Source organism: Asterias rubens, chromosome 2 (assembly GCF_902459465.1).
Source record: "Asterias rubens chromosome 2, eAstRub1.3, whole genome shotgun sequence".
NCBI lineage: Eukaryota > Metazoa > Echinodermata > Asteroidea > Forcipulatida > Asteriidae > Asterias > Asterias rubens.
Genome location: NC_047063.1, coordinates 9,583,252 through 9,599,432, shown reverse-complemented (window position 1 = coordinate 9,599,432; position 16,181 = coordinate 9,583,252). Strand labels below are relative to the sequence as shown.

Below are 16,181 nucleotides of genomic sequence, written 5' to 3'. Positions count from 1 at the left end.
AAGTCGAGATCAAACCGACGGCTGTTCTCATCAGAACCAACACTTCGTTCGAAAGAAATGTTAAAGTTGCATTTGCAAAATTGAATAGAAACCGTTACTTCTTATCCACAGAATTTGCTACCTCGAGCATGTTTTTAAAAAATAATGACATGCCATTTAAATTAACTAGATTTGTCATAGGCAAAGTGTCCTAAAAACTATAGGAAGAAGAAGCAGCACAAAATTGAGTGATCTGTTAAGTACGTGTATCTATGATGTATATTATCATTACGGTCTAGTACACGTCGCGATCCCTCTCAGGATTGATCCAGCACTCGGTACGTCACTTAAGGCTAATAGGCATCTTTCATCAACAAACATACTGATCGACTCATATAAATGCATATAAGGGATATTTCTGGCAGCCGGGTCAGTAACGGATCCATCATTACTTGTCGAGTGTTTATACATATCAATCAAACAGGCACTAAGTGCCACACGAACATCCATAATATTACAGATCATACAAATTTTACAGTTCGTAATCTCTCTGTGAGACTGTCATTGTCGATAAAATAACGTTTGAACTTAAGGCAAAGTTACTTTCAGTTACTTGTTTGAACTACGCACAGAATCCTTAAAAAAACATAAACCCTTTTGTCGTTGATTTCACTGTTCAAAACGGGATCACCCAAGTACATAGTTCAACAGGTTTCTTGGGGCTATGTAGTTGTCGCAAAATAGAGAAGGAAAAAACGAATTTATCTTCCCCCAAATCAATGATTAAATACAAACCATTGAATGAGATTTCCTGTAATTGGAATCTCCTTCATCAGTTCTACACGTTACAATGGGCTAATAGTCCTGCGTTGACTTGTCCCTTTAATTGTTTATTTTCTATTTTCGCAGCCAGTAAGCGTGGGTATACTTTCAGATATTTAAACAATCGTTGAATAGGCCGATTAATTTTGAAGTTGTCGTATTTCAAACAGTGTGATAAGTTTAACTTGACAACGCAGAGTTATAAATAATAGGGCCAACAAAGAAAGCGCTTAAAGGTAATAGGGTGTCTTTTTTCTATAAATAGCAATAAATTATCAGAATGATATTTTTTAATTATAAGCAAATACCTCAAGGCATAACGCAACAAGAAACACTAAGACCTAGAGCGATCTGTTTTTGTGTTGTTTTATTTATTTTTTTTGTAGGGGGTGGGGGTCGAGGTATTTTTAAATCAGCACAATATGTGATTGATTCTGCATAAGGCCTACTGCTATTTATCAACATTCGGGGTGTTTGATTATGTATTTTTCCTTTCATTTTGCTCATCATCAGTGTGTGCTTTCGGCTCCCCTTTATCATTCAACGCGCCATTTCGTTGATGGATTAGGCTTCACAGCTGGTGGGACTGGGTCTGAACCCAGCATCATCCAGCGTAAATCAGTCCTCGTGCTGGTTGGGAGATAATTGGACATGGTGTTTTCCTGATTCAATGTCGGGATGGGATGGGGTGGGTGTGTGTGTGTGTGTTTGACATGATCATGACATCTACTTGAAACATCTCTTCTTTGCAATCATTTAAAGACACCGAACACCTCTGGTTATTGTCAAAGACCAGTCTTCTCACTTGGTGTATCTCAACATATGCACAAAATAACAAACCAATTGATCTCAATTGGTCGTCGAAGTTGCGAGATAAAAATGAAAGAAAAAAAACTTGTCACACAAAGTTGTGTGCTTTCAGATGGTTGATTTCGAGACCTCACATGTGAGGTCTCAAAATCAAATACTATACTGAGAAATTAGTTTTTTCTTAAAAACTACGTTATTTCAGAGGGAACCGATTCTCACAATGCTGTATACTATCAACAGCTCTCCATTGCTCGTTTCCAACTTTATCCCCAGTAAATTTAACTTCTATTAGAATAATACAGGTCCTAGCGTTGCATTGAAAGACCCATAAAGGTGTTTTTTTAATTTTATGTGATGATCTTTACAATTATTAACTTTAACAATTAATACAAATCATCACATCAATCAATTTTGCAAGAGGTTGGCCAACCATAAAGTTTCACCAAGTAAAAAATTACTAGCGAATGATGGAAATGTAGTCTGGAATACCTACAAATAAATAAAAAACGAAGTAGAATGAAATGAACGAAATCATGTGTACACGAAAAGGAAATTGAATTCAATAGTATAGCTAAAAATAAACACGAGATTGCATTAGGGGGAAATTTATTTATTAAAATGCGTCTTCTTGAAATTGAATTTGGGTTGCTGCTGAAATTGGCCCTGAAAACCGTTTTTAGTATTACCATAAATAACTCATTTTGTTCAAAATAATGAGGTTCGCATGATGGCTTAGTTTTAACCTTGAGTGCACACTGACTCAAAACCGGATAGTGAACAAAACAAGGGGGGGACAAATTAATAAACACAAAATTAATTTTAAATACTATATCACTATAGAAACCAACAGTGGTATTTTCAGTCAGTGATTTCGAACCCCCACGTAGTACGGATTCCCCTATCTACACTTTTACGATTGTGGATTGTCAGATTCCAATTTTTTACCAAGGCTCCGGGTCCCAGGGCGACTGACCCATTTACAGGTCTGTCCGCCCCGAAAGGTGGTTAAAATCACTGTTTAACATGGAGTCTGTGTATTTTCGACCCATTTCTGGGTAATTTTCACAACGATTCCCAGACATTCTAACCCACAAACCGGTCAGGCCCCAACAAAACCCGGAAGTTTTTAGAGTGTATTATGTCACAGAAACATCTAGCACTAAATAGTAAGCTATATGCAATATTTTACTATGAAATACAACTCCTATCGGCAATTTTGGTAAACGCTCAGATATTAGATACAATTTCTTCTTCTCAAATTGGATTTGTTATATGTTTGAGAGGGTTATGCAGTAAAGATAGCATGTCCTCGGTGTCACCCGAGTAACGAAAAGTAATTTGCAGTGCGTTGCAGCTTCGTTTGGGCGGGATATAGATCACGATTGACGGTCCAACCTTCAGTTACTGCAGACCCCAAACCCATGTCGATATTAGATGTAATCAAATGGTAGCCCGAAGCCAGGTGAAATAACAGTCAATACTAAGAGATTCAATCTGTCTGCATTTGCGACTGAGTACCTGCCCCCCCCCCCCTCTCTTTCCCCCGTCACCAACCCCCTCCACCCCCGCAAGATTCGTCAGGGGAAAACATCATGGACTTTCTTATAACTCTGTTTTCCTCTTTATCAAATCTTGTGTAATTTTATTTATCAGATTACCAAAATCGCAATAACAAAGAACAGTAAGAGGAGAATTGGAAATGGGGGGGGGGGGGGGCATAACCAGAAAAGCCCAAGTTTGTGGTAGACATGCACAGACAAACAAAAACACAAAATGGACTTAAGTGAAGAGTAACAAGTATAGTGAGAGTAGGTACGATATTTAACTAAGACAGAATATTATTATTGGTTTTTTTTACCCATACACCGTTGTGTGTTAGCACTGTATACTCAGTACTTTCCCGAGTCATGTGAAAAAAATATCACAGGCATGTTACTCGGGTGGGATTCGAACCCACGACCCTTATTGCATTCCAGAGCAGTGTCTTACCAACTAGACTACCGAGGTTGCCCGGTAGCTAGAGGCAGTTCGAATCCTATGTTTTGGCCAGCCAAAATTATTATTATTTTTCCCCGATGCAAATTTAACATCTCTTATAAGACAGAATAGACCCTATGTGAACTTAGATGACGTCAGAGGGATGCAACTTATAACAACACATAGGATTAAAATGTTAATTTTACACTTTCGACGAATCCGATTTTAGAAAATGTAAAAGAGAATGTTACACATACGCTTTCAAAACAATCGTTTGATGTTGCCAATGTCTCTTTATTCAATTTATTGAAGTGAAGTTCAAAATAGCCTCCCTGAATTACCAATCCATCTAGAGTTGCACCTTCCTCTGTACATTTCATGAATAGATTGTCACAGTTACCCGATCGACATTGCTAGCCGTGAGGTAATGGCATAGGAATCTCATCTGTCTTCAGTTTCAGAATAGAACCGAGTTCATTCACATGTATACATTCGTCTGGCTCTAATCTTGGTCCTGGTGGTCCAATACATTAATTGAATCTCTGAAGTTATTGATGGTTAGCTTTAAAGGCAGTGGACACTATTGGTATTTACTCAACATAATGATTAGCACAAAACCTTACTTGGTAACAAGTAATGGGGAGAGGTTGGTAGTATAAAACATTGTGAGAAACGGCTCCCTCTGAAGTGGAGTAGTTTTCGAGAAAGAAGTAATTTTCCACGAATTTGATTTCGAGACCTCAGATTTAAAATTTGAGGTCTCGAAATCAAGCATCTGAAAGCACACAACTCCGTGTGACCTGGGTGTTTTTTCTATTATTATTATCTCGCAACTTCGGCGACCAGTTGAATTCAAATTTTCACAGGTTTGTTATTTTATGCATATGTTGAAATAAAGCAAGTGAGAAGACTGGTCTTTGACAATTACCAATAGTGTCCAGTGTCTTTAAAGCCATTGGACACTTTCGGAACAGAAGCACAAATTAAAAATTCACAGATTTACAAATAACTTACAGGGTTTATAGAAGGTAATGGTGAACGACTTCCCTTGAAATATTATTCCATGAAATGCTTTACTTTTTGAGAAAACATGAAAACAATTATCAGTTCTCGATATCGAGAATGAAGGATTTATTTTAAACACATGTCATGACACGGCGAAACGTGCAGAAACATGGGTGAATTTTCCTACTATTTTCTCCCGGCTCCGATGACCGATTGAGCCTAAATTTTGACAGGTTTGTTATTTTATATTTAAGTTGTGATACACGAAGTGTGGGCCTTCGGACAAAACTGTTTACCGATGTTGTTTGATTACTTTAAAAAGAAATATTACCAATAGTTTCCTTTACTGACGGTACGGTACATTTTAAGCCTTCAAACGAAACAAACACCGAGCGAGCTTTTATTTACTATTCCATGTTTGATAATTTCTGAATTTCAGATGGAAGTATTTTCTCTAAAGATTGGTATACATTAATAAATTTAAGGTGTTTATTTCTGGTTTCGTTAGAATTTAACGACTGGGAATATTTCTATTTCCCCTTGGACACGATGTCGGTCCATCGGAGCTAACTCCCGAGCTGGAGAGAAGCAATTATGATTGAGGTACCTCGCTCAAGGGCACAAGTTTCGCGACTGACCGGGCAAGGATTCTCGGGCACAAGTTTCGCGACTGACCGGGCAAGGATTCTCGGGCACAAGTTTCGCGACTGACCGGGCAAGGATTCAAGAGCACAAGTTTCGCGACTGACCGGGCAAGGATTCAAGAGCACAAGTTTCCCGACTGACCGGGCAAGGATTCAAGGGCACAAGTTTCACGACTGACCGGGCAAGGATTCTAGGGCACAAGTTTCGCGACTGACCGGGCCAGGAATCCCAGGATTCGTACCCACATTTTGTGTACTAGAACTTGAGCCTAGTCACAACACCAACGATAAAATACATACCCTATAACATAATCAATTCTGTTCATGTTTTGCCTTACTGATTTGTCTCTCCTCGCAATAGATTGGTAGGCGGTGTTCCCAACCTCTGGGTTCGCGAGCCACAGTTGCATACTGGACCCATCAGGAAGGCGAACACCTAAAGTGTTTGTAAATAAACAAACACTACATTTCTCGTTATTATTATTTCAGTTCTGTTTATGTTTTTGTCTTACTGATTATTGTGTTCTCTCCTGTCCATAGATTGGTAGGCGGTGTGCCCAGCCTCTGGGTACGTAAGCCACAGTTGGGTACTGGACCCAACCTGGAAGACGACACCTTGATGCAAATGAACCTGAAAGCTGCTATGTATACCAGAATGTTTGCCGGGGACCTGGGACCAGGCCAGATCATTGATCCGGAAATGCCAAGTAAGTTTGCTTGTATGTCGGGTGTTTGTTTGTTTGTTTGTTTGTGTGTTTGTTTGTTTTTGTACTTTGTTTCTGTCTTAATTGACTATTTCCATTCATACATTCATGCATTTAGGAATTTAATGATAGCACTTAAAAAATTAAGTCTTATAAAAAACTGCATGAGTTTTCGTGGCAGATAGGCCTACTTCATCTGATGCAATGAAAGGGGGCATCCATGCACTGGTTTGAGAATCTAAACTAATCAATGCACGGTAATACAAGATAAAACTCCACACAAGAAGAAACAGAATACAGTAGGATGGGTAGTGTCATCCTGAGGAGAACGGCCCAAGTGGGAGCATTCAGAACTGCTACCAACATTTAAATAGTCTCTATAGATATTTTCAACATGGACAAGAAAACAATAGTACAGTACAGTTGAAGTAAATTGAGGGCAACATCAAATAACAGTAAAATTCATATTTGTTCTGCATAAATTACTGCCTCGCTGACTGTTGACAGGAAGAAGAAACAAATAATAATATATTTAAATTGTTTGTGTGAGCAAACTTATCAAAAATAAAACTTCCTAGGGAACTCTTTCTCAAAATACTATCAACAGCTGCAGTGCTTCTCACGAACAGTTTTCATTGCCATCAAAAATTAACGAGTATTTACCGACAATGCATAATATTGCAGAAAGCAAACCAAACTCAGACTCCCTCCCTGGACAGATTAATTTGTCTTTGACGACATTTTTCGAAAACCAATACCTGGATGACAGTTTTGAGCGAGTGAGATGTGAACAAAGTAAGCTTTTTAAAACATGGCAGACAGATTCCCATATAGTCGACTTTCAAGGATAAATAATCTCCTGCTCCAAATTCTGCGAGATGAAGTACGTTGACTGAAAAAGCTTTTGAAAAGCTTGTGCAAAAAAGTAGGTTAAGAAGAGACAAATAAACATGAACAAATCCACTCGGTGTGACCTAAGAGAAAAATACACATAAAAAAAATCCACTCGTGTGACCTAAAAATATAGGCAATTGAATTTATAGCATGTGATATGGAATGGCGAGACGGGAATATTTAATTATAACGTCTGCTGATTTTGAGGATTTTTTTCCTCTGACTTGCCGACGTAGTGGAATATACATTTTATAACAAACGGTTACAAACGCTTTTTATAGACCAACTCGTCCGATCCAAGGCAACGTGTTCCTTTAAACAATGAGGTGGGGTTTTACGGTTGTATTGCACCACTTGTAAATCTCTTTTGGCTTTGTTGAATCTATACTACATTTCTATCTACATCAACAACTTTTTTTTTCTTTCCCCTCTTCCTTGACTTTTTCTCCTCCAATGTTAATTTCAGGGCAATCTGATCTTCTTCTGTATAGAGGTACGGTTGTCTGTATGGTGTCTCTATGTTTCCACCAATAATAAGTTCATGCATGTTCACACAGGCTACGAGTAGATCGAAAACAAATTATGCTTTCTTGCGAATATCTCTGGGTTTTTTTTTACCCCGTTTATAAAGAATTGGTAATGTGGGATAGGCTGTCAGCTTCAGTTTGGTACATTTTCATATCCAAAAGAGTGCCAAACGCTGTAAGGTAAAATAGCAGGTCTCCTTTTCATGAAATGACAATTAGACGGTGTTTGGTGTCACTGTGACCACAGGGAGTCTGACAAGGATGGTTTATGATTTGAAGGCTTAATAAGAAACAACAACTGCAGAAGGAGTTAAACTCTGCAACATTTATAAACCGAATAAATAAATAATGAGAATGCAGGGTTCGGGTAAAGAGGTACATGGTCCATAGTTTAATTAGTTTAGTGCCCCGCCCCCTCCTCGACCCAGCCATCACGTTGACAACCTGTCCTCACCCTCAAAGGTCATCTTTAAACCCAGCCGCCCCAGCCCGTTACTGTCGTTATACTCTAAAAACTCAAAGGTTAGACCCTTCCCCACCCAACCCAACCCTAACCCCAAAACCACCACCGGTCCTCTCCCACCTCAACTACAACTCCGACCTGCTCCCATCCTAACCCCTTACAAACCCACACGGGGTACTATGCTCTAGTAGCAGCAGGGCCCAATTTCAAAGAACTGCTAAGCACAAACATTTGCTTAGCATGAAATTTTGGCCATCATAAAAACAGGATTCCCAACCAAATTTCCACGTGATTTTCAGGATAAGCAAACAACAGCTGAATACCAGTAACGGGCAATATGCATCAAATGGAAATTTTGGTGGACATCATGTTTTTATCAAGGAAGATATTTCGTGCTAAGCAAATTGTTGTGCTTAGCAGCTCTATGAAATTGGGCCCAGGTCTCCCCGTTTGTTTTCTCTCTCTACTCCTCTCTCTCTCTTTCTCTCTATTTTGTCCCAAAGGCCGCTGTGCTAATTTTTCTGATTTAACTGTTCATTTTAACACGTGTTTCACCGGGATCAACCATAGACCCCGTAATCAATGAGTTTTGGTGACAATCATTGTTACACTGTCTGGCCACTACATCAACTCCATTTTAATTATAGCCGTTAATTTGTACTTCTTTGTACATTTCGTTAAGGCTCTGTCAGAATTGTACAATATATTGCGCTTGAAAAATTTATGATTTATCCAATTTGTTTAAATACATGGTTGTTGAATATTCCTCATTAAACATTTTTGTAAAAGCTCTGTCAAAATTGTACAAATATGGCGCCTGAATAAAAAATCCATTTATGATTTATCCAATGCTTAAATACATGGTTGGGGAACAGTTCTCAATATCTCTTCATGTGTTATTGTTCCTTTTAATTTGATGACGTCCTAAATCGCGTCATGGAAATAATGATCGATTTATGTGAAAGCACCGAGATATCCAATATAACACGACCTAATTAATACATTCACTGGTAGTGTGCATCAATCGGCCTTCGTTATTTTGATAGCACACTGGCCTCATTCCACCAAAGTTGTTCAAATGTTAGTTTGGAATTCACATCAAACACCATACCACGCATTTTCATGCACCCCAATCATTCCAAATGTCGTGTCCACAGATCGTATTATTACATTACTGCTTGTAAACTTTGGAAGCTGTTTGTGCACTCGTTCGATACGAAGCTTATCTGATTTATGCTGGCCTTGGAATGAATATTGCAATAATTCAATCTCGCCCTGTGGGTTTGTGTCTGTTTTAATTCATTAATGGGGGAGAAGGAACGACACGCCCCTTCCTAATGACCAACAAATTAATGTTTAATTTTGACGTACTTCATTTTGAATGAAATATCGCTTATTGGGGAACATTCAAAGCTGCATAACTGTATTTTGTTGTACACATTTACGTGGACTGCTTCATGATTTTTGTTGACGATAAAATTGAAATGTATTTTAATCTCTTTGCAGTATTTTGTTAAAACACATATAATCGGAATTTCTTTGTACAACAAAATATATTTCAAATTGCTTTCAAGCGTATCATGTTTGTTTACTTATAACACCATTTTTGTTTACATTCCCCCATCTCATTTTGTACTTAATGCAATGGCCCTTGTTCGTCCAGGCACGTTAACTTGAGAGAATTGACAACCCTGTGACAGACACCAATTTGTCTGCGTATGTTTTTTAACTAATCAGAGTGTTACCTAGCTGTGCAATGCAGTTTTGGTGGAGTTTTTGTTTTAAAGCATGTCTTGTATTACCGTGTCTTGTGCAGGAGACTACGAGACGACTGGTGAGATACGTATAGGACTGAAGAAGGAAACTAAAGCGGATGGGGACAAGTTGTACGTTGAGATCATACAGTGTCGCAAGATCAGCTACAAGTTCAAGACTGAAAACCCACCAGGTCAGTAGAGACAAGTCCCTTCCCAAACATTAAAGCTCAAACACTAATTCCTTTAGTTGGAGAACGCAAGAGAGAAGGTGAGAAGGGGAGGCGACGTTCCACAACTATGTTGTGCACGCTCAACAATTTATCAAAAGACAATAAATGACAATATTCAATACCGATTATAAATACAATTTCTAATCCAATCCTACAAAATGATTATTACCTGTAAGAATACCTCCCTTACCCCACATTACCTTGCACATACTAGAATCCTCCTCATCTAGCGGGGTGCCGCGCCAAGCGCGGCATCCCGCTAGTCAAATATTATTTTTTGTTGACAACAACCTCCTATAGGCATAAACTGGACCTGATAATGCTATCTATGTTACAACCGACTGTGATTAATTACATGCTTAAAATTGTACCTGACCATGGTTGTTCCTTATTTTCTCCTGACTCATACAACGGCTTAAGCCAAAATTTTCACAGGTTAAAAAAGGGTAGTTAGTTTTGGTTGTTATAACCAAAATTAAGGACTGTGTTAACATGCTTAAAATTGTGCCTGATTTTGCACCATTTTCTCCTGACTCAAACAACGGATTAAGCCCATCATGCCAATTTGTCACAGGTTATCACACAAAAAACACGAACACGGTCTGCAACTGTGTGTCAGCTCAAAACATGCTATACCTTCAAGTATCAGAACATGCCAAGGTGTTCAAAATCTTAAAGACTTATGCAAGACCTAATTTTGTATTCCTATATTTTGTATTCCTAGAATCCATCCATTCACATGTCTCCAAATTATGCTTGCTAAATTAAATAACGGCAAGCACTCTTTAAGTTCCAACATCCATTTCCGTCATGGCACTTTCTAATGAAGAGAAAGGCAATTTGCAGAATGTGTTGGCCAGATTCCCTTCACACATTATGCTTGGCGCGCAGAAAGGCCCACCAGCAAGACAACAGCCACGTGATGCCATTAGCTGACCAATTCCTGTTTAATATAACCTCATGAGTGTTAATTAAACAGTGTTGAACTCTTGGTTAGCAGTGCAATCAAATTGAGTCTAGGTTGTGGCTCGGTTTTAAAGTGTTTTGGAATGGGGAATGGAATTTGGATTGGGTTTCAAACTGGTGTTAAAGGTTGAATTGCTGGGGTTTGTTGAAGTTAAGGCACGGGTAAAAGGTTTTAGGATGGTTATTTGTTCCTCTTCTTCACGTCTGATTTAAAAACATGATCGAAGACATCACGAATCGTCAAATAATTAAATTATCACCAAACACCAAATTATGTTAATTCTAAGTAAGAGTATAATTTCAAGTATCTTCATGTCCATAACCCTTTTTTATGTGATAAGTGTGATTATTTTGTTTCTTTTCAATCACTCAGACCTATACGTCAAGGGTTACCTGGTCGTAGGTGATCGGAAAGTGTCAAAGAAGAAAACGCACATTTGCAAATTCAGCAAGGAACCAAACTTTAACGAAGTGTTCATGTACAGTACCAGCGTAACAGGCCTTGCTTTACAGGTGAGTATCATTCTCATAATCTCAGTCCATTAATAACACCCACAAATAAATATAGAACAAAAATCTCTAGAGCCAACAAAATTATTGGGTTGATTGCCACTAATTGATTGGCAGCGTATTGCACCACACCACATTGTAAACCATTAGGCCTACACATGATCTATGTAAAAGGAGTAGATCTTATAATTCAAACGTATATAGTCCAACATACCTTGCAGGAAAAATACTGAATGTTGAAACGCATTGAGCTCTACTGAGTGACGGATATGAGCGCATATAAGAAGCCACTGTTATTAATTAAGACCAAAAACTTTACACACGCATTTTTGTTATTTAATTAAAGCATGCGTCTCAAGCCACGTGCTGTTAATTCCTGCGACAAACACATTTTTTAGTTTAACAAATCTACAATGCTAATCGAGTGCTCATTGGCGGTTATAAACAATTAACTTTAAAAATAATAATTCAGTTTGTTCATCTGAATGAATGAAAGTTACTAGGCCTATCAATGAAGTCAAGTTAGCAAACATATGTAAATGAGATTCTAAAAACTCTAGGCACCTCGCGGGAAATATAAAAATATAACTTTGCTCTCTTTATTTTGTTTTCGTATAGGTTTCCCTATGGGCAGACGGTGGGCGATTTGGAAGGAACACCTTGCTTGGAGAAGCCATGATCTGGCTGGACAATGTTCCATTTATTCCCAACTCTGAAAGCGAGGCTTGGTACAAACTCTTACTCGCCAGCCACAAGTGTTCCTCCAGTCCGTAACGAGTGACGTCACTTCGTTCTAAACTATACATCGACGTGAAGTTCAAGAATAATCTAATCTCCTAACTAATACTCTCCTCGCTGATCGGACTCTGCCGTCTTGGTCGCGTTCCTTTAACCGTCATCACAGTAATTGCATGTATGAAGTTCAGTGTCATGGTTGCCAGTCTATCTTGCACGGAGTAACAACATGAAAGTCTTAATGAACCACACAGTGTTGGGTCATGACGTCATTATCATGTTATCGTGTGTGGAATCGTTGCTATGGATGGCCATGAAGTAAATGTTAAGGCTAGAGCCATCTAACATGTTGGAACCGCTCAAGGTAACCTCGGATATACATGTAAGTTGACAATATCATTGAGGATCTTCGTGGCACTGCCTTGGTCCACAGGCTAAGCCCCATGGATGTGTTTACATCATCACTGTATCAAGAAGGCGACTTTCACTGAACATCGGTACAATTTACAATTGAAGAATAGACACTATGTGAGAAACAAACGCCGAACTATAGACCCCCGGTGCATTGGCTGCCATGTTTGATGAAACGTGCACGTGTGAAGGGCCATCATTGGCTGATAGATGCACTTTTCCATTGTTTTAAATTTTAAAAATGATGGTCGATGGCGTCATTGTGCAATCCATCTATACCAGTGACACAATCATCCAACAGTTTCTACCAGATGTGTTCTGAGAGCGTTCCCCTCCATTCAGGATTACTTATTAACCAGTCAGTCTGGTTGCTGTATAACATTGGACGAATGCATACCAGACATGAGGGTTTCTTAAGAGTAGAAAAAAAAACATTTTACAAAAATCGCCGAGAGATTCCAAGATGAACTTCCATCTGCCATCAATGTCTGAGTGTCTGACGAGGAGGAACATTGAAGAATCTGGACTTGCCTTGGGGAGATCGTCTCTCCGTCACGTCTGCTCCCCAAAGAGATCCACTCGAATCCTTTGCAATATACCCTCACTATAGACTGGTCCCCTGCCCTGATCTGCAATGATAAGGACATGTGCTGGCTTTTATGTATACGCATGTTCGTCGGATTTTTTTTGTGAATCTCCAGAACAATGAAAGCCACGTGAACTGATGCGGGGTCAAAGGTGATAATGCAGGTGGGCTCAACAGCAGATCTCTGATGGCGAAATTCACGAGCCACGAAGTGCGAGTGTGATGTCAAATGTTTAGGCTACCTCCAAACTTACTCCAAGTGTTCAACTCGCCAACAAATTTCTCTATACGAGAAGCCATAAATCTTTACCAGAGACAGATTCTACCATCAAAGGAAGTTGTCACTTGTGGGCTGAGCTCAGCCGTACGAATTACGAAATACGAGAATTAAAACAAAAAAAGTCAGTCACGATTATTCAACAACGAACACACCACACAACGGGAACCACAGGAAGAAACTATTAATAAATAGCAACCTTGCGGGTACAATCATGTAAAAAATCTCTTTTGAGAAGTTGGCTCTGAAAAGAGCCAGTGTGGTCTCGACGTTTCAATAAGTATACTCTGCTCGTCTTCAGGAGAATGGTGAACCATTACCATTGTGACATATCGGATTACAATAACTGCAATACTGTTCGGTTTATCACAATGATACTCACTACGAAGATGAGAAACGCCTTGGTGAACTCTCTGGTACGAGAAATTCAAATCAATTGATGAGGTATCATCAACAATAGTCCTAACCATGTGTGGCCATATTTCTGGCGGTTTCTAAAATACCACGAGATAAAATAATTTTATATGAATTGATTATGGTTGGAGAGTTGTTTTGAAAACAAAATATAATGAATCACACAAAATGTCCCTCCGTGAATAAAAAGGTCCGCCATTTTGTGGAACAAACTTTTTTTCTACTTCAACATAATAGTTCAAAATCAACACTTTAACTTCGGGGAATTGTTTGAATCAATATCTTCTACTCTTAAAACATCTTTCCAACCATAATAGCGCCTTTTTTTGGACAATGTGTCCCTTTATACACACCAAAGCTCTGCAACGAAAAGGTCAATGTTTACTACATGCACTGCATAATTGCAGCCACTGTATAAGTAATTGGCAAAAACGCATTGAGTGTAAGTTGGCGAGGCCATCTTGTACGGCAATCCACTCGCGTAGAACCAAAACACTGTCTTGACTTGTAGACTATCCTGGATGCTTAAAGGCACTGGACATCTTTGACAATTGTCAAAGACCAGTAATCTCACTTGTACCCCCAACATAATATGCAACAAAAATAACAACTCTGTGAGAATTTGGACTCAATTATTGGTCATCGAAGTTGCAAGAGAAAAATGAAATTAAAAAACACCCTTGTTGCAAAAATCTGTGTGCTTTCAGAAGCCTAAGTTAAAGGTTGGCGCTCTTTGCAAACCAATCTTAACCATTACAATACACATGGTGTTTTATTGGAGGAAACTGACTAATTTAGGGCTAGTCCTAAGTTAAGACAATTGTGGAATCGAACCCTGGATTAACGTTGGTGGACGTACTTTGCAAAACCATTCTTAAATATTTTACAATACATGTCGTGTTTATTGCAGGTTCTGGGTATTTTTTTCAAGAAAATGCAATTCATGGTTGTTAAAGTTCTTTATGGTGTTACTATAAATATTGCACTTTATTTGAGGGGAAAATAGCAATGGTGCTCTGATTTATGATCTTCTGCATGCATGTAATGTTTGAAACTGCACAGTTTCACGTCACTTACGCATATTGACGGTAAATTGACGGTCTGTTTTCCTACGTAGAGGCACTATCGAAACTAAATTTGATGTTTGTGAAAAAAAATTGAAAATAAAAAATATCTATCGCGATTGTGTTTTTTAACAGTTCTTTTAATATGTTTTATATAAATTAAATATTATAATAATAAGTCATGGTTTTTACAGAGTGCGCTGTTGAGTCCATCCCAGTATATTTAGGTGATGAGGGCCAGCAAATTAATACCGGTTGTAAAATGCATACCATATTGACTGCACTAACATTGTACATTTAACCTAAATCTATAAATTAAGTACATCTACTCAGATTGTTTTGAGGCAAATTGTGGGATTTCTGAAAACACCATTGTACAGGTCGTATCATAATAATGTATAAAATGTTATTTGTTGCCACATCACTTTTTAAGTAGGCCTATAGCTTTTGATACTGAAAATTGGTCGTGGTTGAGTTTAGGCGTTTAGACAGAGCGACTTTTTGCCGACTGTCTTTACATGAAATGTTTTATTGTTGTTTATGAATTCAATTGTCACGACGTAAGCCTTCATAAGCCATTTTGAGGACACAATACTGTGACACTATTTGGTTTGGGTAAAAATATGTATGTATTTTTATACAACCAAACCAAACAGTGCACTCCTGTAGTATCCATCATAACTCAAAAAAAGAGCTAATTTATGCACTTTCGTCAATGCACAAATTGAATTATATGAGTGCGAAAACTGTCACAAAAGGTACACACTGGAAACTGCAAAAGCAAACATATTGTTGAAGATGTTCCGCCCGATATAGTGTGAACAAAAACGTTGGAACAAAACAGCAGGTTCGGTTGCAATTTGAGCCGTTTACCCTTAATTATGTTTCATTGAATAAGTCTATCTTTTTTTTTCATTCCGGCTATATACTTTGTATGGATGGATGCTATAAAATGCCTTTTGAAAACGGCACCACGAAGTGAAGAAAAATTGATTGTCAATTGTATAAAATAAAATAAAAAACATTTTTGATACCCATTTTCATCTCGTCAACAATATCGTATTGGTTTTTTTTTCCTTCTCAAATAAATTTTAACCATGTAAAAACAATAACTTTTTCCTAAACACTGAAGACAAATCTTCATATACGATCCCTTATATTTGTACTTATATACATAGCACTTCATATTTATGTGAAATATAGGGAATGTTTTCGTTATTTTCTACTTATTTGCCTCTTTGTAATGTATAAAGCCTAATATAAGTTGTGTTTCATACAATGTTATTGGAATACAATCTTGGATACCCTTATTACAGTCTTGCAGGTAAGAAGTTACAGCAAAAAAAGGACAAAGAAACTGCAAATTGTTTGTTTGCATTTTTATTACCGCTAGAGTGAAAAAAAAA

The 16,181-nt window shown here is 38.1% G+C and overlaps 1 protein-coding gene across 2 annotated transcripts in view; it reads left to right on the top strand.

Moving 5' to 3' along the window:
- The window catches only part of LOC117305823, an 84,475-nt gene extending 71,118 nt beyond the window's left edge, over positions 1–13,357 (top strand). The window contains exons 24-28 of one of the 2 annotated variants that reach the window (XM_033790700.1): positions 5,778–5,944; positions 7,302–7,328; positions 9,642–9,773; positions 11,152–11,291; positions 11,907–13,357. In XM_033790700.1, coding sequence (XP_033646591.1) covers positions 5,778–5,944; positions 7,302–7,328; positions 9,642–9,773; positions 11,152–11,291; positions 11,907–12,062 — 622 coding nt within the window. In that variant the 3' untranslated portion in view covers positions 12,063–13,357. The remainder of the gene's footprint in view (positions 1–5,777; positions 5,945–7,301; positions 7,329–9,641; positions 9,774–11,151; positions 11,292–11,906) is intronic. The other variant, XM_033790707.1, reaches the window with a different exon arrangement.
- The last annotated feature ends 2,824 nt before the right edge of the window (positions 13,358–16,181 follow it).